General features: G+C 51.7%; 1 protein-coding gene across 1 annotated transcript; it reads left to right on the top strand.

The window, feature by feature from the left end:
* Nucleotides 1-1,686: 1,686 nt before the first annotated feature.
* On the top strand, nucleotides 1,687-9,798 carry VPS18 (VPS18 core subunit of CORVET and HOPS complexes). The gene is made up of 5 exons (XM_007940433.2): nucleotides 1,687-1,777; nucleotides 2,981-3,122; nucleotides 5,568-5,659; nucleotides 5,788-7,658; nucleotides 9,073-9,798. Exons 1-5 carry the CDS (start codon nucleotides 1,687-1,689, stop codon nucleotides 9,796-9,798), a joined length of 2,922 nt encoding a protein of 973 aa, XP_007938624.1.
* The last annotated feature ends 16,939 nt before the right edge of the window (nucleotides 9,799-26,737 follow it).

Raw genomic sequence — 26,737 nt, 5'->3', positions numbered from 1 at the left:
TTCTATTTTGTCCTATGTAAAGTCACTATGAGTCAGAATCACTCATGTCTGTTTTTTTGGGTTAATATGCTCTGGTCAGAGCTATCATTAATGTTGTAATTCAATGTAGAAAGATTTTACAAAGTAATTTTGTCGTTAGTATTCCTAAACCTAAAAAATATTACATTTAAGCAATTGACAGCTGTATTTATCACATATTATTCTATGATTGAAATTGACAGTAAACATTACTAAGGATTCTGTATGGTGTGGTACAGGAGGAGGTTCTGTGTTGTGTGGGGGTGACACCAACCCTAGTGAGGCCACTGTGCTCACAGTCATTTTTCTCAGTTTCTTCTTTTCTACACTCAGCAGAGCAAGATCACACAGTCTACCTTGACCCACAAAAACCCACAGAGGCCTCAAATACAAAGTAATAGTTTTAACTTGCTGAATGATATCTCTCAACTGTGGATGAAAACTGGGATGATTAATAGACACTGCTCAGTGGTGATCCCCTTCAAATGGCACCCAGGGTATGTGCCATGTCTGCCATACCTTAGATAGGCCTCTGGTAGGAATTTGACATACTCAAGTCTGTGAACCTGGTGCCTAGCTCCAAGCCAGACAGTCAGTGCCTAATTCTTTTGCTGAGTGAATGAATGGAAGTGACCTGGCACTCCTGCGTCTTCCCTACCTGACCCTTCTGTCTCTACCACATCAAGGAGACACTGTGGGGTAGGTCAGGGCGGTACCTGGCACACAGTCTCCCGCTGTCCTGGCACCAGCTCAACAGTTTTTGGAATCTGGTGGGTCCCTGGGTGTGTGAGAAGGGAGACCAGAACTGTTCTATCTGAACCTTGTGAAGGTGGGACCAAGATAGAGATTAGATTGAGGAATTGGAGGCTATGCTGGGGACCTACGGCAGCGGTCTATTTAGAAAGACGGGAGAGGAGCTGGACAAGGACGGGTGAGTAGTCTGAGAGAGGGAAACCATATCTAGAAAAGTGCTGGGGTCTGGTTCCCCAGAAGGAGCAGGATAATTCTAGGCGGGTAGTGAAGTGAACTAAGAAGGCTGGGATTGCCTCCTACTGTCGAAGCCCGGAACTTCAGCAGGGTCCTGAAGGGTCAAGGGCCAGCCCACCACAGTGCTCCGCCCCAGCCAGCTCTCCCAGACTAGCTAAGAGCCGGGCTCCACTCCCACTTCCCGCCCCTCCAGAGCGGATTTGGGTCCTCGCCCCGCCCCGTCACTGCCCCGCCCTCGCTCCGCCCCGCCTCCTCAGCCCTCGCAGCTCCTCCCAGTGCAGGTCGGCTTCTTCGCGGCGCAAACTTACGTGTGGCTCCGAGAACCCGGAAGTTGCGTTGTAGGCAGGCGTCACTGGGTCGGGAGTCAGCTGAGCTGCCGGGGCAAAACTGGAATCACCTGGGATCTGCTGAAGGAAGCCCGCGGACTGCTGCGGGCAGGAGTGAGGTGCAGCACTGTGCCAGATTCAAGCGGGAAGGTTCTCCGGTCTTCTCGTTCTATAAGGCGAGACTGAGAAGATCCTCAGGATTTTAAAGAGGAGACGTCGGCGGCGAATTCCCACGATCTGTCAGATCCTGACAAGATTGAGGAATCGCATCTTCTACTCCGGGGCAGCGGGGATCCCTGGAGGAGCCCTATTGTAATCCCCGGGCCGCAGACGAAAGGCCCAGAGACCAGGCACCATGGCGTCCATCCTGGATGAGTACGAGGATTCTCTGTCTCGCTCGGCGGTCCTGCAGCCCGGCTGCCCTAGCGTGGGCATTCCCCACTCGGGTAAGGGCGAGGAGGGTGGCATTCCCTTGTTAGCCTTCCTGGCACCTGCAGAGAAGAAGCGCGGAGAGGGGCGCCAAGAGCTTGGGTTCATTTCTAGGGGCATGCAGCCCGAATCTAGGCCCCTGATTCTTCCCTCTTGCCCCCCAGCTGGTGGTTGGATGGTCAAGTTTGAAAGAGCAACAGGAGCAGCCGTGTGATCTAGGCCTTGCCTCTAGGGTCCTTCTAAGAGGGAACTGGGGCCCAGGAAAGGAAGTGACTTGCCTGTCGCGTCGCAGTTGGGCCAGTGGGAGAACTGAAAATAGTCTCCTGATTTCTGAGGCTTGATTCTGTGTTTCCCCACCAGGCCCTTTGCTAGGTGAACTGGCAAAGAAATTGATGAAAGGAGAATATTTGCAGGGGAAGAAGGGTTGGTCGTAGAGGGAATTGTGTCACTTAACAAGAAGAAAATGGAGATGAAGTATTTTAGGCCTAGGCTAGACCTGGATGCCTCCTGGTGTTGAGGGGAAATTTTCATGAAAAATAGTGCAGAGTTGGCAGAGGGGTCTGAAATGCTGGGATATTTTGAGCAGCGTTAAAGGAACCATTAATTGAGAAAAGCAAGTTGCAAAATAATATGTGTACACATACACAGGATAAAGGCATGTGTGTAAAAATGGAGCAAAACAACTCATTTATGTTATGAGCCTAGAGAAAGATACTAATATCAGTTTTCTTACAGAGTTGGGAATGAAAGGGGTTTGGGAAGAAAATCAGGACTAGAGAGAAACCAGTGGCAGTTTGTTAACACTACTACTTGGACCAGTTGTCCAGGGCTCCCTGTGCCTGACAAGGTTCATTCTTCTGAGACTCAGTAAGAGCATTACTGCCAGGGCAGGGAGGAGGGGAGAGAGTAGAGCTAGACTACTTTCCTTGAGTTGGGATTGCTGGTCAAAGATCGCTAAGGAGGAACCCCCCAAGTCGCCAATACCCCATTACCAGCAGGACCAGGTGCATCATGGTATAACTACATCTCCATAATTCAAAGAATCAACCCTTTACTGCAGTCAGAAGTATAGGAAGAACCCAAGACCCCTAATGTAGAGGTGATTAGCCAGCTAGTAGAAATTAAACTACTTGTTATCCAAGGTCCTGTTTTTTTTGGTTTCTCTTTGCCTTTCCTCCTCCTCTTTCGTAGCTAACCTTTTCTTCATTCTTTGCCTGTAGGTTATGTGAATGCCCAGCTAGAGAAGGAGGTGCCCATCTTCACGAAGCAGCGCATTGACTTTACCCCTTCAGAGCGCATCACCAGTCTCGTTGTCTCCTGCAATCAGCTCTGCATGAGCCTGGGCAAGGATATGCTACTCCGGTAACTAAGGGTTGGGGAAGTGGGTAGACCAGTGGTGTTTGGGAACTTATAACTGACCAGGGTTTTTCTTCCATGCTGGGCAGGTAAAGCAGTGGATTTGGAATTTTCAAGAAATAGCCTATCTCTTTCCAAAGAGAGAGCCAATATAAAATTTAGAGGTTAAGATTCAGATAGACCTGGATTCAGATCCTAGCTCTACCACTTACCAGCTGTGGAATCTTGAGCAAGTCACCCCATCTCTCTGAACTTGTTCCTTCATCTGTTAAAGGTAGTACTTACCACAAGTAAGTAGTCAAATAGAACTGTTGACCAGTTTAGAGTCCTGAAATAGATCATGTGTTCTTATGAATAGAAATAATATATGACAAAAACTAAAAAAACCAAAGCCATTGCTTTCAAAACAATTCTAACTCATAACGACCTTATAGGACAGTGTAAAACTGCCCCGCAAGGTCTCCCAAGGTTATAAATCTTTACAGAAGCAGGCTACCACTTTTTTCTCCCATGGGCTGGCTTATGGGTTTGAGCTTTGAGTTAGCAGCCAAGCACTTTAAAATGGCACCACCAGAGGTACCAGCAAAGTTGTTTATCTGTCTGGAATAAACATCTGGGAGTAAACAAGCCTCTGTATAACTGAAAATGAATTCTAGATAGACAAATCAATAAAATATAAAAAGTAAGCAACAAGAATATTAAAAGAACACTAAATACATTTCTGCATCCTTGGCCTTAAGGGAGATTTTCTTACATAAGCTAGGAAACCCAGAAGCCTAAGAAAAAAGGTAGATATATTTGACTTTGTAAAACTTGCTTCTGTGACAAAACAAAAATAAAAAAGCACTATGAATCTGGTCAAGACAAAGGACAGATGGGAAAATAATGTTTGTTTCATATGACTAAGGATTTACATCCCTGTTCCTTAAAAAGCCCTTACAAATTAATGAGAAAGACGTTTCCATAGAAAAGGACAAACGATATGAACAAACAATTCATAAAAGAAGAACTGTAAACTTCCAGTGTTTTTGTTTGTGTTAGTTGCCTTTGAATTGATTTTGACCCCACGTGTGCACAGAACTGCTCCATAGGGTTTTCAAGGTTATGACCTTTTTGAAGCACATCACCAGGCTTGTCTTCCAAAGCATCTCAGGGTGGATTTGAACCACAAACCCTTTGGCTGGTAGTACATCATTTAAACATTTGTGCCGCTCGAGGGCTTCTCACGTTTTCAATTAACACATGAAAATGTATTCAGTCTCTGGAAGATGCAATTAAAATAAGAAGATACCATTTTTTTAACCTATTGGATTGGCAAAAATTAAAAATAGGAGTATTGAAAAAGAAAAAAAAGCAGGCAGTAACATTTAGTACTGGGAAGATGCAGGAAATAGATTCCTATCCATTGCCAGTGAGAGTTTAAAATACTACCAGCCTCTGGAAAAGTCATCTGGCCATCTCTATGAAAATTTCAAATATCTATAACTTCGACCCAGTAATCCCACTTTGGGAAACATATCCCATAGAAGGAAAAGCACCAGTTTGCAAGGGTATAAAAACAACAACAACAAAAAAGATACAAAGATACTGATTGCAGTAATATTTTAGGTAGGAAAAACTAGACCCAGACTGAATGCCCATCAGCAGGAAAATGGAGATTAAATTATAGATCAGCCATCAAATGAAATATTATACAGTTACTAAAACAATGAGTTACAGCTGTATTTGTTGACCCAGTGGAATGTGTATAAAACACCATTAATTGAGAAAAGCAAGTTGCAAAATAATATGTGTACACATACACAGGATAAAGGCATGTGTGTAAAAATGGAGCAAAACAACTCATTTATGTTATGAGCCTAGAGAAAGATACTAATATCAGTTTTCTTACAGAGTTGGGAATGAAAGGGGTTTGGGAAGAAAATCATTAATTTTTTCTTTATGCATCTTTGATTCTTTAGTTAAAATAAGCATATAATTTGAAAAAAAATAATAAGAAAAATATAATTTAAACAGGAATATACCTCAACATTATTGTGCAGATTAATTGAGATAATACTAGATAGAGCTCTTGGCACAATCTTTGGAATATAGAAAGTGCTCAGTAACTATTAGTTGCTATTTGTTGTTGCATTCTCACCCCCAGCAATCTCAGAGACCTTTGCCTGCCTTCCCAGATTCACTGGAACTCCACTGACCAATGAGGAAAGATTTCTGCTTAGTGACTTCTCAGAATAAGGTGGTGGAGTTCCCAGAGCTTGAGGATTCCTAAGTAGGAGACCCTGTATGTATTCAGGGTTTCTTGGGATTAGATTTAGAATTTTATATGTATATGTAAATTTGAGGGAAGAAAGGCAGTGGCTTTCATCAGATTCTTAAAGAATGGTCTGTGATCCAGAAAAGGTTAACTGTTGCCCATCTCTAGAGTGATGCTGACTCTTATTTCCGTAGCATTGACTTGGGCAAGGCAAATGAGCCCAACCATGTGGAGCTTGGGCGCAAGGATGACGCCAAAGTTCATAAGATGTTTCTGGACCATACTGGTAAGAGGTCGGGGAGGTCCGAGGAGGGGGCTTGTGGGTGGGTGGGATCTGAGAGTGGTGGGGGCAAGGAGGAGGCTGAGGGTGGAAGGGCAGTGTTTACTAGGTTTCCATGCTCTACCCCACTCCAGGCTCTCACCTGCTGATTGCTCTGAGCAGCACTGAGGTCCTCTATGTGAACCGTAATGGACAGAAGGTACGGCCACTAGCACGCTGGAAAGGGCAGCTGGTGGAGAGTGTGGGCTGGAACAAGGCACAAGGTACGGAGAGCAGCACAGGCCCCATCCTGGTTGGCACCGCCCAAGGTCAGATCTTCGAAGCAGAGCTCTCAGCCAGCGAGGGTGGGCTTTTTGGCCCTGTCCCAGATCTTTACTTCCGTCCACTATATGTCCTGAATGAAGAAGGGGGTCCAGCACCTGTGTGCTCCCTGGAGGCTGAACGGGGCCCCGATGGACGTGGCTTTGTTATTGCCACCACTCGGCAGCGCCTCTTCCAGTTCATAGGCCGTACCACAGAGGGAGCTGAGGCCCAGGGCTTCTCAGGGCTCTTTGCTGCCTACACTGATCACCCACCTCCATTCCGTGAGTTTCCCAGCAATTTGGGCTACAGCGAGTTGGCCTTCTATACCCCCAAGCTGCGTTCTGCTCCCCGGGCCTTCGCCTGGATGATGGGGGATGGTGTGTTGTATGGAGCGGTGGACTGTGGACGTCCTGACTCCCTGTTGAGTGAAGAAAGAGTCTGGGAATACCCAGAGGGGGTGGGTCCTGGAGCCAGCCTGCCCCTTGCCATTGTCCTGACCCAGTTCCACTTCCTGCTGCTGCTGGCAGACCGGGTGGAGGCAGTGTGCACGTTGACAGGGCAGGTGGTGCTACGGGATCACTTCCTAGAGAAGTTTGGGCCGCTGAAGCACATGGTGAAGGACTCGTCCACGTGCCAGCTGTGGGCCTACACTGAGCGGGCTGTCTTCCGCTACCATGTACAGCGGGAGGCCCGGGATGTCTGGCGTACTTACCTGGACATGAACCGCTTCGACCTGGCCAAAGAGTACTGTCGAGAGCGGCCTGACTGCCTGGACACAGTCCTGGCTCGTGAGGCTGATTTCTGCTTTCGCCAGCGTCGATACTTGGAGAGCGCCCGCTGCTACGCCCTCACCCAGAGCTACTTTGAGGAGATTGCCCTCAAGTTCTTGGAGGCCCGACAGGAGGAGGCTCTAGCTGAGTTCCTCCAGCGAAAATTGGCCAGTTTGAAGCCAGCTGAGCGTACCCAGGCCACGCTGCTCACCACCTGGCTGACAGAGCTGTACCTTAGCCGGCTCGGGGCGCTGCAGGGTGACCCTGAGGCCCTGACCCTCTACCGGGAAACACGGGAGCGTTTCCGTGCCTTCCTCAGCAGCCCCCGCCACAAGGAGTGGCTGTTTGCCAGCCGGGCCTCCATCCATGAGCTGCTGGCCAGCCACGGGGATTCAGAGCACATGGTATACTTTGCCGTGATCATGCAGGACTACGAGCGGGTAGTGGCATACCACTGCCAGCACGAGGCCTATGAGGAGGCCCTGGCTGTGCTCACCCGTCATCGTGATCCCCAGCTCTTCTACAAATTCTCACCCATCCTTATTCGTCACATACCCCACCAGCTGGTGGACGCCTGGATTGAGCTGGGCAGCCGGCTTGATGCCCGGCAGCTCATCCCTGCCCTGGTGAATTATAGCCAGGGTGGCGAGGCCCAGCAGGTGAGCCAGGCCATCCGCTACATGGAGTTTTGTGTAAATGTGCTGGGTGAGACTGAGCAGGCCATACACAACTACCTGTTGTCATTGTACGCCCGGGGCCAGCCCGCCTCATTGCTCGCCTACCTGGAGCAGGCAGGGGCCAGCCCGAACCGTGTGCATTACGACCTCAAGTACGCGCTGCGGCTCTGTGCCGAACATGGCCACCACCGTGCCTGTGTTCATGTCTACAAGGTCCTGGAGCTATACGAGGAGGCTGTGGACTTGGCACTGCAGGTAAGGCAATGAGTCTTAACCGTGGCCAGGAGAGGGGTCTGGAGAGCAGTAGCTTCAGGTGCTAGGGGTTGGGGGAGCAAAGAGTGGCTAGAGGTTATAGAAGTCATTGATTTCTGTTGCAGGGAGGCATTGTAGTACTTGGTTAAGAGCAAAGAATCTAAAGTCCGGGTTTGAGTTCTGGCTCTGCTGCTTACTAAGCTGTGTGACATTGGGCTAGTTTCTGAACCTCTGTGTGCTTTAAATAATTCAGCTACAACATGCAAAACACCAAACTCATGCCAACTAGTCGATTCTGACTCATAGCAACCTCCTTTGGGTTTCTGAGATGGTAAATTTTTATGGAAGTAGATTGGCCCAGTCTTCCTTCTGTGGAGTCGCTGGTGGTTTGATTAGCAGTCAGATGCCTTAGGCACTGCACCACCAGAGCCACAACGTAGGGGTAACGTTTTAGTACTTACCTCATAAAAACCAGTTAACCAGTTTCCATCAAGTCAACTCCAACTCACAGTGACCCCATGTGTGTCAGTAGAAATGTGCTCCTAGGGTTTTCAGGAGCTGATTTCTTGGAAGTAGATCAGCAGGCCTTTCTTTACAGGTGCCTCTGGGAGAGTTTGAATCGCCAACCTTTCAGTTAGCAGCCGAGCACATTAACTCTTTGTACCCCCCAGAGACTCCACTCACCTCATAGGGTTGATTAAAGTGCTGTATGTGAAAGCACTGAGAGCAGTGCCTGGTAGATAGATAAGTTCTCCGTATGTGTTGGTACCGTATTGCGGTCACTAAGAGCAGAGGAGAAGGTTAACATTCACTAAGAGCCGAGCTCCAGGTTAACATTTCTCAAAACATGAATAATCTGCCTGCCTCAGGGTCACTTGAAGCACTATTTAAAATGCAAATTCCTGGGCCTGAATGCAGGACTTACAAAATCAGAATGTCTCAGAGTGGGGCCTAGAACTTTGTATTTTAAAGATGCTCTCCAGGTGATTCTTAAGTTCACTAAAATTGGAGAACCGCCACTATAAGTTGCTTTTACATAGCTGTGATGGGAACTTAAAAAAAAAAAAAGCAACCCACTGCCATTGAGTTAATTCCAACTCATACTGACCTCCACTGGGTTTCTGAGGCTGTAAATTTTTATGGAAGTAGATTACCCTGTCTTCCTTCCACAGAGTGGCTGGTGGTTGAACTGCCAGCTTTCTGGTTAGCTGTCAAATGCCTTAGGCACTGCACCACCAGAGCTCCTTGTGACTGGGACTTCCGTTAATGAGACAGGTTTCTATTCCAGCCCCTCCCCCTTGCTGGGAATCTTGTCTTGAGGGCCTCTTCTCAGGTTTAGATTCTCCCTGGTCATCTCTTAAAGTCTTTATCCTGGGATGGGGAGGAGCTGACCTAAACATCCATGGTCTCCCTGCAGGTGGACGTGGACCTGGCTAAACAGTGTGCGGACTTGCCTGAGGAGGATGAGGAACTGCGCAAGAAGCTGTGGCTAAAGATCGCCCGGCACGTGGTGCAGGAGGAGGAAGATGTGCAGACAGCCATGGCCTGCTTGGCCAGCTGCCCCCTGCTCAAGATTGAGGATGTGCTGCCCTTCTTTCCCGACTTTGTCACCATCGACCACTTCAAGGAGGCCATCTGCAGCTCCCTCAAGGCTTACAACCACCATATCCAGGAGCTGCAGCGAGAGATGGAAGAGGCCACAGCCAGCGCCCAGCGCATCCGGCGAGACCTGCAGGAGCTGCGAGGTCGCTACGGCACCGTGGAGCCCCAGGACAAATGTGCCACCTGTGACTTTCCCCTCCTCAACCGCCCTTTTTACCTCTTCCTCTGTGGCCACATGTTCCATGCTGACTGCCTGCTGCAGGCCGTGCGCCCTGGCCTGCCCGCCTACAAGCAGGCCCGGCTGGAGGAGCTGCAGCGAAAGCTGGGGGCTGCTCCACCCCTGGCCAAGGGCTCTGTCCGGGCCAAGGAGGCAGAGGGTGGGGCTGCGGCTGGGGGTCCCAGCCGGGAGCAGCTTAAGGCTGACCTGGATGAGCTGGTGGCTGCCGAGTGTGTGTACTGTGGGGAGCTAATGATCCGCTCCATCGACCGGCCCTTCATCGACCCCCAGCGCTATGAGGAAGAACATCTCAGTTGGCTGTAGGAGGGTGCCACCCCTGATAGGTGGGCAAGCAGGAGGGCCATCCCCTGGTCTCTGCTCAGTCATCTCAAGATTGCTGGGCTGTGACCACATTGGAGTGAGTGGAATTATAGCCACGGCCCATAGAGTGTCAGCTGAACATGTTGGCTAGCTTCCTGTGCAGTTCTCCAGACCTGCCTTGGAGCTACTGTAGACCAGGTCATCTGCTTGCCTCCCAACAGATGGCTATAGCCTGGAGAAGTTGGAAAGCTGACCCCATTACCATTCACCCTGCATCTAACAGCTCTGATCTTTTTTACTCCCACACACATCCCACTCACCTTCCAGAACGAAAGCACCATCCTTCTTCCCTTCACTCTTTGGCCTCTGGACCTCCAGCTCTTTTCCCTCAGAAGAACCCCTCTCTTCTGTCTGACCCTAGGTTGCTGAAGGAAAAAGGCAGCTTCTCCAAGTCCTAGCATTGGGGTAGGGAAGGTGGTGCTGATGGTGGCATGCCCTGGTGCCCTGTATGTAAAGGCTGCAGCGTCAGGGCTGCCCTGGGGCATAGGGCCTCATGGAGGACTGTGGGGGATGGTGATGAGATGCGAGCATTAAACTGTGCTGCACTGGTGGCTTTGCGTTCGTGCTGGGCTGAGCAGTGTGTGAGTGAACTCAGGAGGGGCTAGGGTGCCACAGGAAGGCTGCCAGGGCCCTGCATGCCTCCAAGCCATGGCTTTTGGTCCTCTACCCGGAGATGAGACAGGATGATGTTGCTGTCATCTGCTCACTTCCTTGTCTCCTGGCTTTTAACTTTCCAACTCCAGGACTCAGTTAGGAATTACTGCTTAGTATCTCAAATTGTGGAACAGAGACTGTTCTTCCCTTTGGCCATCAGGTGGTGCTACTCCCCACAGAATCCTCAGCATTCTGGCAACTGGGACTTTGATTTCTCAAGCCACCTTCTCCACTAATGCTTCCTCAGACTATTCCCTCCATAGTTGTCCCAAGAATTTTTGGGGAATCTCTACTGTCTATCCATGATTCTAAGCTCCTCATTCTTCATCCTTCCACTGGCCCTTAAGTATTCTAGATTTCACTTGCTCATCTCTGCTGCCTGAGTCTCTATCTTCCCAGTTCCTGCCCAGCTTTGATACTTTACTGCCGCTGTCTGGCCTTTGACCCTAAGGCTGAGGCTCAACATAGAGGGGAAGGAGATAAGTTTTCTCCTAGTCTCCTGTGACCCTTTCCTCCATGATCCTTCTTTAGTAGTGGCTGGAGGCTTAGTCCTAGGGAGGCCTGGAGTGGGGCCTCCCCATGACACCTGAGCACCCTTGGCCCCATGGATTGGTGTTCACAAGTCCCTGCCTGACTCTATAGGTGTGGTCTATCAGCTGTCCCAGACTGAATCAAAATAACAGCACAGTGTTCCTGGAGTCCAGAACATGGCTGGGGTTGCACCCACCTACTTGGTGGCTGTAGGTTTCTCTTTTCCTCCCAGCATCATCTTCCAAGATGATATACAGTTCTGGTTGAATCTTGCCCTGTGGAATTCCCTAACCACAGGAACAACAGGGTCTCTTCATGGCCTCCACCAAATAAAAGGGCCTAGAAACTGCCCATTTTTTATGAACCCCAGACTCCCTAGATCCCCCCCAGAAGCAAGAGTGGAAGAAAATGTGGGGTGATAGGGTTGCATTAGATGGGTATTGAGCACCCTACTTCTCTCTTCCCTTTCTACTGTTCTAGGAAGGTTTGCTCCCTTCTGTTCCCCATGTGACCTGCTGCTTGCTCCCTTGCTATCATATAGGCCCAGGGGAGGGCTGGGGCCTCTGCTCCCCACTGTCATTGAACATTAAGTGTCAGAGAGGGGCTGCACAAGGGGTAGTGGCTTGCCAACTTAGATAAAACAGCTTAGGGCTTCTGTCTGTGCACAAAATGGTACCCTCTACTACATGTTAGGTAAACAAATACTGCCCTATTTCACCATCCCCCCAGAGGGTTTGGCTAAGGCAGCCTGAGACGCCCCTGCCCCTTCTGTCCATCCTAAACCCATCTGGTCCTAGGCTGCTTCCCCTTTCCTGGAAAAAGGCCCCAGGCTTCCCTGGCAGTGACAGAATGGCTTTCTGGTGAGTCAGGGCAATGGGAAGCCACAGCTCTTAGATCCCTGGAAACCAAGCACCTACAGGAGTGGAAAGGATTGGAGAGGAGGGAGAAGGCCCTTGGGGTTTTGTCCCTGAGCCTGGGGGAGGGCCAGAAGGGGGTAGTGTGGGGGGCAGCTGCACTGGCAGAGGCCAAGATGAATGAACTGTGCCTGGAGCAGTCACTGGAAATAGAAGGAGTGGCCACAGGCAGTGACGCTGGGACTAGGGCAGGAGGCCTGTAAACAAGGAAGCCACCTGGGGGAGATGCAGGGCGGTCACTGGTCCTATGGAGCAGGTGCTTCCTGAGACCCGCCCTTGAGGGGGCCCTGGGGGGCCGCCCTACCGAGTAGGCAGTGGTCACCAGGGGGCGCTGTTTACTGGTTTCTCCAGAACTCTTCCTGTCAGGGCTCCCTCTGGGGGAGTGGCCACTCAGGGTGGGCCTGTCTCTGTCCATGTCTGAGTCCTGCTTGCCCGCCTTCCCTTCTCCTGCCCCCAAGGCAGATTGGCTAAGGTCACCAGCCCTGGCAGAGAGGGTGAGGAGCCCAGCGCCTGGCCAGCCTGGGTGTGAGCTCATTCCCCTGGGACCACCATTTATCGCAGTTCCTGCCCCCTGCCCCAAGGCTCCGGTCACAGACCGGGGATTGGCACCAACCCCATTGGTTGGGGTGGGGGTTCCGAGGCCACTAGGCTCCAGGCTGCCCTCAGCGCTGCCCCCTGGCTCCAGGGAAACAAAAGGCTAGGGGCCCAGAGGGAGTTATCTGGCCCCACCACCACCATCACCAGGTGGAGGGGAGGGGGCCAAGAAAGGGGCACACCTCCTCTCCACTCCTACAGCTCTGCAGATTCTTCGAGACACTTTCACAGGCGGAAATTCCCAGAGGTCAGAGGAGGGAAATGGTTAATTCCTTTTATTCAATGGGTCCCCCTACTCGCCTCCCCCCAACTTCCTCCCTCCACTTCCTGCCCCCCCCCTGTGTGAACAGGAAGTGGAGAGGAAAAGGCTCTGAGCACAGCAGCTGGGAGCTGGAGGCAGGGAGTGGGCGGCAGGCTTGGTGCCAGCCCTGCCCCTCATGGTTACTTGCTGGAGGGCCAGGCCGCCTGTGGCCTGGGAAAGAACCTGCAGCCCTGCTGGGAAGCAGCCCAGTGTCCAAGCCCCACTCCCCAACCTGCTCCCAGGTCAGAGGCAGCTGAGGGCAAGGCATTGCCTGCCCAACACTCAGCTGCCCTTGCCACTGCAGCCCCACCCACCACCAGGCTAAGCATCCCAGGGCTGGCAGGCATCTCTTCAGGCAGCCGTCAGTGCTGGCACTGGCTCCAGCCACTCAGCCCCTTGGCCCTGCCAGTCCTTTGAAGCTCATGCAGAGCTTCCTGTTTGGGGCGGGCGATGCCAGGGCCCCTCCCCCACCATTGTTCTGCAGCGACCATAGGTCCATCTGTTGCCCCATGGTGGAGCCCCTGGGCAGTGCCACAGGGAAGCAGCACCACAAAGGACCCTGCTGGCAGCTTTGCTTGTGTGGGGTGAGGCTGGGCCCTGCAGCAGGTTGGGGTGGATGTTGGTCAAGAGGCAAGCCGGGGGTGGGCAGTGCGATAGAAGGATGCAGAGTAGTTCGTTCTTGGGCAGCTGAAACCCTAGGCTCTCTCTCCACCTGGAGCATCGAGATGATTCCATTCAGGGAGGTATGTTGAAGCTGCCAGAGGGGAGACACCATGTTCATGCCCAGATTCCAAAGGGAAAGCTGAGGCAGAGGGGCAAACTTTGATCTAGAATGGCTCATAAAGGGGTCCCCCTTTCAAGGAGATTAGCCCCTGCTCTCTGCACATCCCACCCTGTAATTGGGTGCTTTCCTCTCCCTTCACAGCTTTGCTTTTTCCCAGCTTTCACCTTGAGGTAGCCCTCTTGACCTGAGCAGTTAGGAACTGCACCATGAAATCATGGGAGGTTAGGATGGCCCGAGGCTGGCAGCCAGCAACTGATGCCCACTGAGAACAAACTGGGGCAAGCCTGACAGAAAAAGAGAAAGGGGCACTGGCCCAGCCCCCAGGAAGGTGGGTGCTGCTCCTGGTTCCCAGGCTACTGTGGGCAAAGGTCTCTGTGTTTCTCAGGTGCACAGGCAGATGCCATATATCTCTGCGGCTCCCCTTACAGCTCTGTCCTGTGACCTGCTTCCTCCCTGGCTTCCCCCCAGGTTGAGAAGCCCAGACATGGTCTGCTCCACTTCCCTCCCCAGATCCTCTGCTTCTCTCCCCAGCCCGGGACCTGAATGCCTAGTATCGGCTCCCAGATGGTCAGAGCTGCAGTGACCTCACATGGAGGCCATGGATTGTCCCAGGGCCCTTGTTCAAATACAGGCTTTCATGGTTGTCCAGTACCTAAAGTAGATATGCTGAGCTTCTCTGATGGAACCTGGACTGGGGAGCATAGGCACCTTTCCTCCTTGTCCCTAATCTTTATGGGTGTTAGGATGCTCAGGATCCCAGTTTGAAAACCAGGGTCATCAATCCCACCTCCTGGTCTTACAGATGCAGAATATGAGCAGTCAAGTGGCCAGCCCATAGCTGGTTGGTGGCTGATCCAGAATCCTGTCCCTTCTCCATGGGATGCAACATCAATCATCCATGATCATATGCCCATTAGGAGCTAAGCATTGTCTCAGGCCCTTCCTTATGCATCTCCAGACAAAGTGGGTTGAGCTGTGTGACAGGGAGGTGATCTGAAAAGAGCAAATGCAAATCTTTGCTCTGCCATTTGTCAGCTGTCAATTTAAGTCAATCCTTGGAACTACAACTTCTCCACCTGTAAAATGTGAATAAATGTCACAGACCTCCAGAGGCTGTTGCAAAGCTTCAAAGAGAAGTTTTAACAAAGCTTTAAGGCAGCACACCTGTAAAGTTAGGCCGGTACCAGCATGAGTAATTCCTGCTGGCTTGCTTTCTCTTGCCCTTGTACTTTGTGCCCCGTTCCTCTAGGGCTGGGACCTGTGAGCCTCTTCAGTTATCATTGAAATTGAAAAAAGGGAGCTGACTTAAGAAGATTTTTTTTTTCCTTGAAAAGTGGTGATTCTGGGAAAGAGAGGCTCAAGTCACGAATGAGAGAGAAAGCCCTCGGGTGTGTGGAATGTAGTCACTAAGGCAAGAGGAGTGCTGCCTTGGGGAGTGGGAGGTCTTGATTTCCTGGAGGAGAGAGTGCTACTCTGGCCCCAGGGAACAGGCCTGGGGCTGGGCAGATGTCATTCTGGCCACTGACAGGTGTATTCCTCTGCCAGCCTGCCCTCGTGGTCCAGACCAGAACTTGCACAACAGCCTAGCTGGCTGGCTGGCACTCTCCTGGGAGCCTTAGGAAGTCCCCCTTGTCCCCTCTTGGCCTCGGGCCTGCTGCAAGTCAGAGTCCCAGGCAGCTGTCCTCTCTTTCATCTTCTATTCCTGGCCATTTCCCTTTAAGACTAGGTCTTGGAGACACCCCAGGCCCCCACCTTACAGCTCATCCTTTCATATCCTCTTGGGTACAAGCCCCTACATGAGCCAGAAGGCATCCTTGGCCACAGCCACAGGATCCCTGGAGTCAGGCTATTGCCTTACGAAGAGCCCTCATAGTGCTCCTGAGCTCCAGACATCCTCCAGGTGTCCTGTCCAACTCCAACCCTGTCCCAAGCCTGAGCAGGTGAAGCCAGGAACAGCAGACACAGCCTCTGTCCCTCTGTGGCATCCTCTGAGCAGTCAGCGTCAGAAGAGCCCTTGATGCTATTCCAAATGAGACCATGCTGTACCTCACGACGCTCAGTTTCACTATTAAATAATTCCCTTTGGTTATCTAGTGGAATTTTTGCTTTTATTTTTTAGGGTTTATCTTTTTTTTTTTTTTTTTTTTTTTTTTTTTTTAAGCAATCAGTCTAAATTTGTCATCACACATCCCCATTTCCGCCCCTCAGGGCCTCCTCCTCTTCATCCCCTGGAATCTGGAAACCATATGTGTGGCAAAAACCCCCCAGCATCCCCCACCACTGCCCGGCCCAGCCTGGTCTCCACTGGAGCAGCCAAATTAGCAGGGGAGAGGCTACACTCCACGCTGGGGCTGGAAAGGGAGTTTCTCTTTGGACCTTCCCAGCTCAAGCTATGGAGAAGCCGTGTGGTCTAGTGGTTAGGGCTGGAACACAAGGGTTCTGTCCCCAGTAATCTCTTTGACTAACTCCAGAAGTCTAGAAAAGTCCCCTTGATACTCACGGGACTCAGTTTCCCCCTGGCTGAGGGGCTCAGAGCTTTACCAGTTAGCTCATATCCTACCCGCCTTAGTTGAAAGTTTTTGATCGAAGAATTCCTGCTGTCACTGACAAGTTGTACGATGTTGGCAAGTTGCTTAATCTTTCTGAACCTCAATTTCCTCATCTATAAACTAGAAACTATTGTTGTACCCACCTGCTGGTGGTTGTTAGAGTTAAATAAGAAAACATATTCTCAAAGGCCTAGCTAGCACCAGGCATCTTATAAAAGCTTAATAAAGAGTAGTCATTGTTGTTAATAATGAATAATAATAAGTCTATCTGATCTGCCCCTCCTGCTTAGGCTGCCCTCTGGACCTTCCCTGGGCCTCCTCAGTCTCTAGAAGGGGCAGGGGATGCTTTTCCAATAGCTGTGGATCAGGGCTGAGGCCCTGCTCTGTCCCTGTCTCCATGACGACCCCAGCCCCTCCCCTCCTTCCTTCCTCAGGAGCTTTCTGTTTACTGTAAACAGCTGCCCCAGCTCAGCCCTAGCTGATCCGGCCCAGGGCCAACCAGACCTCTGAACTGGGGACTGGCTTGGTGTGTGAAGGTCTGGGCGTAGAATCCTGGGCACCATGCAGCCTTGAATGGGCACTGCTTTGCTACCTTGATGGGGGGAGGAATGGGAAGAGTGTCTGTCACCTGAGACCAGAGAGCCAGGGGCCTCATAGACAATAGTAGATGGATCATAATTGAGAAAGATCTCTGGGTCATTCTCCATCAGACCAGGGTTCAAATCCTGGCTTGAATTTGCTCACTGTGTCACCTCAGGTTAGTCACTTACCTTTTCTAAGCCTACTCAGCTTATTGGTTTGTACAATGGAGCTAAATAATAATGCCTTCCTCAGAGGGTTGGTTGCTGTGCACATCACTGTCAATACATATAACCCCCCAGCACAGGGTAAGCCTGTAGTGATGGTGGCTGGGGTTACTATTTCACCTTACAGATCTTCTGCTGCTCAGGGACCTTGAATGAGTCTTGCCCTTTCCTTGACCTGGCATCAATCACATAAGAATATACATGTGCGAAAAGCACATGGATATATGTACACGGCACACGCATAGAAGAAGGGGAATAAAATGAAGCTCATAGGTATCTGAGGCACAAGGAGAATTTCATGAAGCTAGAAGAGTCTAGCTATTTCTTAAGGTCTTACCAGGGTCTGTGTTGACTGGACATCAGAGCTGGGGTGTCTGTGCATACCAGGCCATCACAACTGTCTGCATCTCCCCCCGAGATTGTACCCATTCTCACTGCCCAGCTGGCCACAGTCCAGGGATACTGGGAACATTGTAGGGTACAGCTCCACTTTCCTGGGGGCCAAGCTTTCAGGGCAAGATGGTGCAGAGGCTCCTACCTCTTATGGGGCCATGTTGGCTCCCTTGATTCTCCAGCATCCCAGAAAGTGCTGGCCAGTTAGGAAAGCCTTACAGGCTGAGATTTAGACCCATCATTCCCCTCACCACCAGGCCTACCCAACATTCCTGGGGCAGAACCATGGTGGCCTGGGGTTAGGCAGGGGCATTTATTGATTTGAGTCATTTCCCACAGACCCATGAGTAAGTGTGGCTCTGGATTTCCAGGCCGCAGCTCTCCAAAGATGCCCTTTGGGGTCTTCCAGGGCTGGGTCCCTATCGTCCTAGGTGCAGCCCTGGGGTTCTAGCCTGAGCTTAACTCCTTTCAGAGCAAGGAATAGAGCAAGAATAGCAAGGCTGGAGGCCTGCAGGCACAGTTGGCTCTTCTGCCCCACGGTCCTTTGTCAACAACTGAGCCTAACTGTTCTGCCCTCTGGAGCTTCTCCTCTCACCCCAGCCTGGTCTATATGAGAATGGAGAGGAGCCCCCAGTACTGAAGTCAGCCCGTGGGCTGGGCTGGAATTCCCCCACTTCTTACCTTGGCCGCTTGAGGAAACAGCCTCCCGGCAGAGGACCGCCTCCCCGCCAGGGACTTTTCTCCTGGGGGTAACATAGCATACAGGGCAGCTGCAGGGACCCCAGCCTTGCTGAGGGTGAGGGGAATATAGTAGCCTCACAGGACCACCCTGTCCCCACAGGGACCATGGCAGCCAAGGTCCTAGAACCTGCCTGGGCCTTAAACAGGCCTGAGAGGGTGGTCAAGGAGAATGGTAGCCTCGAGGGCCTGAAAAGGTCCAGACATCTGGATGGGGTCTGGGAGCTTCTGTACCCAGAGCTTACCGACACCTCCCATGTTGCTCCCTTCCCCCACTCCAGCACCCAATCAGAAATGGGTTTATAATAGGACACAAAGCCCTCACTAATCTCCCAGAATGGTGGTCTCCAAACCTTTGCAACTTTAACTATTTATGTATAGATTACATGCTACAGTTGAAACACATATTAACTGTTATTAGAGTTCACTTTCTCATTTTTAGATTAAAAAAAGTAAGTATAAATAGAAATCTTCATATTTCCCTCCCCCTCCCAACCCCTACGATGGCTTTGCTCACCTCTGTATGTAGCCAGCAGGGATCCCACCGCAGTGATGGATAAAGGCAGGAGAGCCTCTGTCAGAGGGGACCAGCCACACTGCAAGAGGATTAATTTTCTTAATAATGTTGTGAACCACAAACAGTTGAGTAACCCTCATCTGAAGTCCTTTTATTCAGAATTGTTAACTTGAGAAAAAACTGGATCATCTCAGGCAAGGCCCTATTTCTGCAATGGTGGTTATTCTGCAGGTTTCCACCCCAAAGACCCAGGCAGCCTGTCCCTAGAACCACAGCACTTCGATATAGAAAGTGAGAGTTTTTCAAGGAAGACTACATAGGCTTGTGTGTGCATGTGTGTGTGTCTGTGAGTACGTGTCCTTGTGTGTGGGCTCACAACCAGGTGTGCTGTTCAAACAGAACCTCCTCAGTGATGACCTCTTCTTTCTGGTCTGCTGGTTATGGAGAGCTCACCAAGATTCCAAGATACCTGCCATCAGCCCTACTGACCAGAGTCATAGGAACCCCTGACATTGAGATGATGAAAGAGTTTCGGAAATAGTGGTGATAGTTGCACAACATGGTGAATGTCATTAACGTCACTGGATAATACATTTGAAATAGCAAATTTTATGATACACACACACGTTGTTGTCACGTGCAGTCAAGTCAGTTCTGACTCATAGTGACTGTATGTACAACAGAACAAAACACTGCCCAGTCTTGAGCCATTCTTACAGTCCTTGCTATACTTGAGCCCATTGCTGAAGCTGCTGTCAGTCCATCTTATTGAAGGTCTTCCTCCCTTCCACTGACTCTCTACCAAGCATGATATCCTTCTCCAGGGATTGGTCCCTTCTGACAACACGACCAAAGTAACAAGAGGCGAAGTCTGGCCATTCTCACTTCTAAGGAGTATTCGGCTGTACATCCTCCGAGACAGATTTGTTCATTCTTCTAGCAGTATACGGTATACTCAATATTCTTCGTCAATACCGCAGTTCAAATGCATCAATTCATCTTCGGTTTTCCTTATTCACTGTCCAGCTCTCAATGTATATGAGGCTATTGAAAATATCATGGCTTGGGTCAAACACACCTTAGTCTTCAAAGCAACATCTTTGCTCTTAAAACACTTTAAAGAGGTCTTTTGCAGCAGATTTTCCCAATGCAGCACACACACCTATTACCACACAAAACAGAAAAGAACCCCTGACATTGAATCAGACAGTTAATTTCCTCTGCATATTCACAGCATGTAACCTTTTAGGTAGGTGTAGCACATATTAATATGCCAAGTGAGTCAAAGGTGGGAAACCCAAGGTTCAGGGAGGTATAGGGAATGGCCCAAAGTTGCAGTTTTTCTGGCAGAGCTGGTCTCTCGCTTACTCCCATCCTTCCTAAAGCCTCTCTCCTCCTGTTCTGGCACCCTGGTTTGATAGTGCTGCCTGGTGATTCAGAATTCTGGTCTGGGAAGAAACCGCCCCCCAGGGCCATGGCACCTGCATCCACAACCTTCCGTGCCCCTTCTGCTGCACTACAGAGAAGGCAAGCCCAGGACACTTTCCCTGTCCTTGGAAGTATGGCCTAGTCCAGGGCATAGGATAGGAGCCTGGCTTTTTAGCCGAGGCCAGAGTTGCCTCCCTGACTCCAGCTCGCCTGGCTGGCCATGAGGCCAGGGCCTCCTCCGTTGAGAAATGGCCCTGTGAGAGTGGCCAAGAGGGAGGGTGAAGGACAGGCTCAGTCCCCTCCCCCACCACACCGACAGCTGTAATCTGCTTGGGAAAATCTCTTTTTTTTCCACACAGGAAAAAATATTAGTTGTCCCGATAACAAGGAAAACAAAATCCAACGCAGGGCATCAGAGACTTCCTGAGGCGGGAAACAATGTCCAGGGCCCTCGGCAGAGAAGGCCGGAGCTGGGAGGCTGAAGGGAGCTGAGAGAGGACACTGGTCCAGTCCTATCCGGCTGGTGGGGGAGGGGGATGGCAGATCGAGGAACATGGGGGAAAAAAAAGATATCCCCCCAAAAAAACCTTGACGTCTGGGCTGTTGAGCTATATCCGGGAAATGATTCAGGACCGGAGCACGTCCCTGTAAGGGGCCAGGTCCCATAGGCTCAGGTGCTCTTGGGTCTACCCCTCTTCCTTCTCAGACCCAGCCTGTTCTCCAAGTGCTGTCCCCAGGCAGGGGAGCTGAGGTAGGAATGTCCATTTCTGGGGGCCTGGCTGATGTGTTTGTTAAACCATGGCTCCTCGCCTTGTGTCTGGCCACAGCTGCTTCCCTGGGTAATTTTCCATTGGAGGTTGGGGGTCAAGGATGGAGGACTTCTTCAAAGCCCTCACCCCTCGGTTTAGGGGCTCTGTTGCCCGTTTCTCTCTTGGGTTTGATTCCCACAACCCTCAGCTGGGGGTCCAGGATATTCACACTATTAGGTCCAGTCGGTGTGGCCTCTAAGCACTGTGGGTTTTGGTGGGGGGAGAAGCGGGGCAGGTGAGGGCTTGGATTTAAAGTAGAGCCTTGTGCTGCCTGCTTGCAGTAGTTTTCAACCCTGTCTCCCCACGGCACCACCTGGGGAGCTTTTAGAAAATACCAGAGCCTAGGCCTCATCCCAGACCAATTATATCAGACTCTCCAGGGAGATGTTCAAATGACTCTTGTGTGTGGCCAGGGCTGAGAAGCCCTGCTCCATGGCCCTGTAACCCTTCAGTCACTCCCCCTATAGCATCAGGGCAGCCCCCTCAGCTTCAGATTGGAGCCCCTAGAAATTACCACCCAGCTGGTGGCCTCGGGAGGTGCCTGCAGAGTCCCCTACCCAGCTGGAGGCCAGCTGCCCAACCCGATAGCAGGTTCTGGGTTACCCCCGCCCCCTCCCTCTGCTCCTTTTCCTTCTCCCTGGGCAATGACGCCTGGGGCTTTTGTTCTTAGCCAAGAGGAGTGTGACTAGAAACCTACCCACAGCTTAATTACAGCCCCATTCACTGGCCCTAGGCTGGCCACGGTCCTCACTCAACCTGCCCAGCCCCACCACTCAGCATCCTCCCCACTACAGCCTGCAGCTCAGGCAAGCTCAGTGCTGCTCCTCCCCACATCAGGGTCATTATCAGCTTTGTTCTTAGGAGGGCTGGGATCATTCCCCTACAATGCCCTCTGCTCTTGCCCTGCACAAGTCCAGGGTCCAGGCTCTGAGCTCAGGGCTGGGGTCCTGACAGTGTGCTGCTTTGCCATGCCAAATCCAGGACTTACATGGTAAATGCCTTAGGCTCAGAGTCCATTCCTCGTTCATTTTTGATTATTCATAAGCACACACCAGTCACCTATGAAGTGCTGGGTCTGTGGGGGTGGATAGGACCAACACACATGTGGAAAAAGCCACAGTCCCTACTCTCAAAAGCTTTCTCAAGAAAGAAGGAAGGAACTTCCCCACTAGCACAATGCTGGGAATATAGCAACTGCTCCATAAATGTTTGTTGAATGGATATTTGTTTCTTAACTGGAGCACAGAATGTCCCTCACCTAACAGTACCCATAAAGGGAGACATCTCAGGAGTCAGTGTCAAGATGGAGTTCCAGTTTCATCAAACGGAGGGATGAGAGAGGATTGAATGAACCAGGGTCTGTAGCATGGCTGAAGAGAGGGGTCCCTTTTGACTCCTGGGCAGGCTTTTATCAACTAAGGGGGATTACAAGTCCCTAGGGTCTGTCCATAGGGCCTGTGGGTTACCATATACTCTGTTCAGTGGTCTTGGCCGCCTGGAGGATCATCACACTGGGAAGAAGGACCATGGCTTTTCCCTTCTCCTAAGGAGGCCTTTTTGGCCTAGGACTCCCAGGGGTCTTCTCTTTCCCTCTGGAGGAGCCAATCCAGCCCCCAACCCTGGATCCCAGTATTTTCCAAACAGGTAGAGGATGCTATAGACAAATAGCCACCTGGCTTTGAGAGAGGGGAAGCCCCAGTGCATGTCCCTGGAGTTCCTACCTCCTCAGGGAGAAATAGTTGACAGAGAGGCCATGGCCTGTTCCCCATAAGCTTAGGCACTGACCTTTGGCCTGGGTAGTGGGCAGCAGGCTTTAAGAGTGTGGGGTGAGAGGGCTTAGAAGGGAGGGGGTCCAATCCCAGCTGCCTAGCTGTGGGTACTAACAGGCCATGCCAGGGGCAGCCAAGATTGAGGGAGGGGGGCACCACCACCTGCTTTTCCTTGTTTTGTTTTCAGGGCACTAATTACTGTGCTGAGCTCTGAGCTGCCTAATGAGGCCGTTTGGATTTCCTGTTGTTCTGGCTTCCCAAGACCTTTAAAGGGCCAGCATCACTCTAGGAATATGCCCTGGGTAGGACACAAACCCCTCTGGTGGGAAAGAACACAGAAGGGCTATCCCTGGGTTCAGACTGAATGCCAGGGGCAGTGAGTGGACAAGGGTCTGGTCCAGGACTTCCTGGCTACTGCTCCGTCCTCTATGAGTGCCCACTCCAAAGTGCTTGTACAGGAGCTTCAGAACTGTGTAGTGTGGCCAAGGCCTGGAGTAAGGAGGGGGAAGCAAGGAGGCCAGGGCTGCAGAGGAAAGGCTGGTGATGTCACCAGTGCCCAGACTGTGAGAACCACTGCAGCACCAGGCAGGAGGGAAATGCTGTGAAGTCCTGTCCCCGCCCCCCCTCCACCCTGGAAAATAAACACTTGTTGTCTGAGCGGCCAAAGCCACTTCCGAAGGGGCAGGCTGGCTGGGCTAGAGGCCCAGAAACAGGCCTGAGCCTAGCTTTGAGCAAAAGCCTTTGCCCAAGCTGGATCAAGAAAGGCCTGCCGGTCAGGCCACCCCTAACCCAGCCCCCTTATTGCACACCACCCAGGAGGGCTCCCAGGATGCATACATCCTTTCTGCACCATAGGGCTCCCCTTTGCACTCTGAGGAGCTGAGCAAGGCTGGGATACCAGGGAGCGCCACTCAAATGCTTGCCACAAGCTGGCAGATGGACTGGCAGGGTTGGTGGGGGTGCCCGCCTGCCTGCCTGAAGCTCCCCCAGATTTGAGGCATAGCCTTGGTCTCTGAACCTATCCCAAACACCTCTTAAGTTGCCCTAGCCTGTGTGTCCCCTGGGCCCCTAGGAGGCTGGGCCTGCCTGGTCCTCCCCTACAGACAGGGTGACGACATTGTTGTTCTTATACGGGGCCTTCCGCCTGTAGTTCCGGCTCTGCTAAATGGTGGGAATGAGGGTCTGCAAGACAAAGCCAGCCTGGTTCCCGCAGCCACCTCAGAATGGACGGAATCCCCATTGTTTGCGGGCCCCTGTGCCCGCCCTCCCCTTGCCTGTGCCTGACGTGCCAACAAACAGCTCATTGAGCCTGGGGGAGGGGCCCAGGAGACAACAATGTCCCCCAGCAGGCCAGGGCAGTGAGCTCAGCTGGAGGTGGGGGCTGCCATGGGGGCAGGAAGGCAATGATCTCAGGCTGGGGTGGGGTTTGGGGGGGCCAGGGAGAGTGCCCCGGACTAGAGACTGACTGACCCTAGCCTGGCCTCCCCAGTGAAACTGAGAAGGCTGACCCTCAATGCCCCACCCCCAGGGCCCAGCTGGGAATGGACCAGTGCTGCTTATGATGAAACGCCCTAGCCCAGGGCTCTAGGCAGGTGGAGCAAGATAGTCCTTGGAATCCAGCAATGCCATCCAGACCCAAGAGCTTGGTGGACCCTTCCTCTAGCAAGGCTATTACAGAAGCACCTGAATGAGGCCCACCCAGTTCACACAGAGCCCCCCAAGCCTTCAGCCCACACTGATCACAGAAGGACATTCAGATCAACATGAATATTCCCTTTCTGTAGACCTCAAACAAACTAACCATGGGCCACACAGAGCCATTCCTTCCCCAGGTGGAATACATCTTGTCTGCATTCCCTTCTTTTGGTTGGCAATCTTGATGGGCTCATTCCAGGTCTCCCCAGCTTCCTCTACAGCTGGAGAAAGGCTGTAGTAATAGGGAAGAGAATCAGGCCACTTAGAAGAGGAGGGGAAGTCAAAGAGGGGGGAGTCAGCCACAGGGCAGCACAGGGATCACAGTGGCCTGAATGGCTCCAACCATTAGTGTTCATGCCACCCAAATAGGACTCATTCATGACACTGGGGTAAGTGGGCACAACAGGAGGTTGAAACCTGTTTACGTGTAAATGTACAGGGTTACCTGAGGCTGTTACAGAAACTCGTGGTGTTGGAATCTCTGAGAATTCACCATTACTCTGGAAATTCTCTGAGCTCCCAGACCTCCCTGCCTCTTTGCTGCAAAGCTCATGTGTCTGGACAGCTCTGTAGGGCTTGTGTTTCCGAGAGCAGTAGCCAGAGAATGAGTTGGGCCAGGAGAGGCAAAGTGAAATTAGCTCACAGTGACCTAAAGATTGTCCAAAATACACTCCTTGGGGGTGAGAGGGGGTCCAGGTTCTGGGGTTCCCAGGCCTCTGTGGCTGTCTTCCCTGGGGATGGTCTAGACACAAGGAGAATTCTCTGGGCTAGAGGTCCTTTGCTAATCACAGGCAAAGCAAGTTACTCATTAGCAATCATCAATATGCAATTCTCATCAACTCTAGGGGAGAGTTCAATCTAGTTAACAACTGGGCTACATAATGTAGACACTCTGTCATAGGAAGTTCTCCCATATGTCTAACTTAAATCCTTCCTGCCACAATTAAACCTGTTTCCTTTCATTCTGAACATGGTGGGAGAAGGAGACTGCCGGTCACCATCTGTTGCTTAAGACTCATCACCTACTTGACCATAGCAGTCAGATTCTTCTTCAGCCTTCTGCAGAGAACAGTGCCCTGCTGGATCAGGCAGCTGCTTAGGCAGTTGGCACCTGTCCCTGGTTTCTTCCTCTGTGTGTGAGAGTATTTCAAACAGTACTTCCTGGTTCAGGCCTGACCCTTTCTTCCAAGGAGTCTGCAGGGGGCCAGGTCCGGTCTGAGTAATTCCGCAGGTTCCTGCTGCTAGGGTGAGGGCCCCATCCTCCATCTCTGCCTTGCTTCAAGTCCTGGGTGGCAGCAGGGATCAGAGATCAGAGGTTGGTGTAGGAAAAAGCGGTCAGAGTCTCTTCCAGTAGGTGTGTTGCTGCTCAGTGGGGAAGGTGGAGGACTCCCAAGGACCAGGGGGTACCAAGGAGTCAGGAGCAATGTTGGGCCTGGATGCTAATGGAAGGTCAGAGCCAGAGGTAGGGAGTGAGGGCTGAGGGGCAAGGTGGGGACTGGGGAAAGCTTCCCACCTGTCAGGGATTTCAGGGATGGGTGACCTGTATGCTGAGGAGGAGGCAAGAGGAGAGTACAGTCAAAATTAGCACAGCCAGGACAGAGGATGAGTAGGTGAGGAATCTTCAAAACACGAAGAAAAAACTTGGGATAGCGAAGCCTGTTCAAGGTTCCAGTGGCCGATGGAGTGGCTGAACCTGTGCTTTAAGCTCAGGCTCAACCCCCCACCACACCCTACACTCAGCAAGTGTCATGGGAGGGTTCTCTTTTGGCTCAGTGACTCCCAGCAACGCCTTTGCCCTGTGCCCTGATTGCTGGCCCTGTAAGACTCCTCTTGGTGTCCTCTGGGCCCTAATGGAGCTAGCTCAAGAGGAGGGCAGGCTGGAATGAGGGCTGGAGCCCAGGGTGGGGGTGGGGGTGGTCTCCAAGCAGAGGTTGCCCTGAGCCTGCCCTCCCTTCCCAGAGTCTCCTGCTTACTCTCTGGGGTGGGGACAGGAAGGAATTAGGGAAGGGGAAGCCAGGGACTCTGGGAAAGTTGCCTTGGAGGCTGCCCTAAACCCTGGCCTCCTCCGTGACTGGAAATACCCGCTGTATGGCTCCCGGCAGCCTAGCTTTCCAGGCATCCCTTGGGTTTGGCAAGTGGATCTGGGGCAGCTGCTGGGGTCACCACCAACATGAGCCCTTACAGCCAGGACTATCAGCCTCTCCAGCCAACATGTCTCCACCCTTCCCCCATCTCTCCCTCCTCCTCTCCTCCTGACCAACACCCAGGAGGCCTGGGGAAAACTTCCTACCCAACACTAGTCAAACAGTTTGAAGATGCTTCTCAGGTCACTCTCACTTTTTCCTTTCTTGGGCACACCTTCTCTGAAGAAGCTGTTCAGGCCACACCAGTTACCTGACT

This window comes from Orycteropus afer, unplaced genomic scaffold (assembly GCF_000298275.1).
Source record: "Orycteropus afer afer isolate SDZICR_OR568_19922 unplaced genomic scaffold, OryAfe1.0 scaffold00068, whole genome shotgun sequence".
Lineage (NCBI taxonomy): Eukaryota > Metazoa > Chordata > Mammalia > Tubulidentata > Orycteropodidae > Orycteropus > Orycteropus afer.
This window is presented reverse-complemented; position numbering and strand designations above follow the sequence as displayed.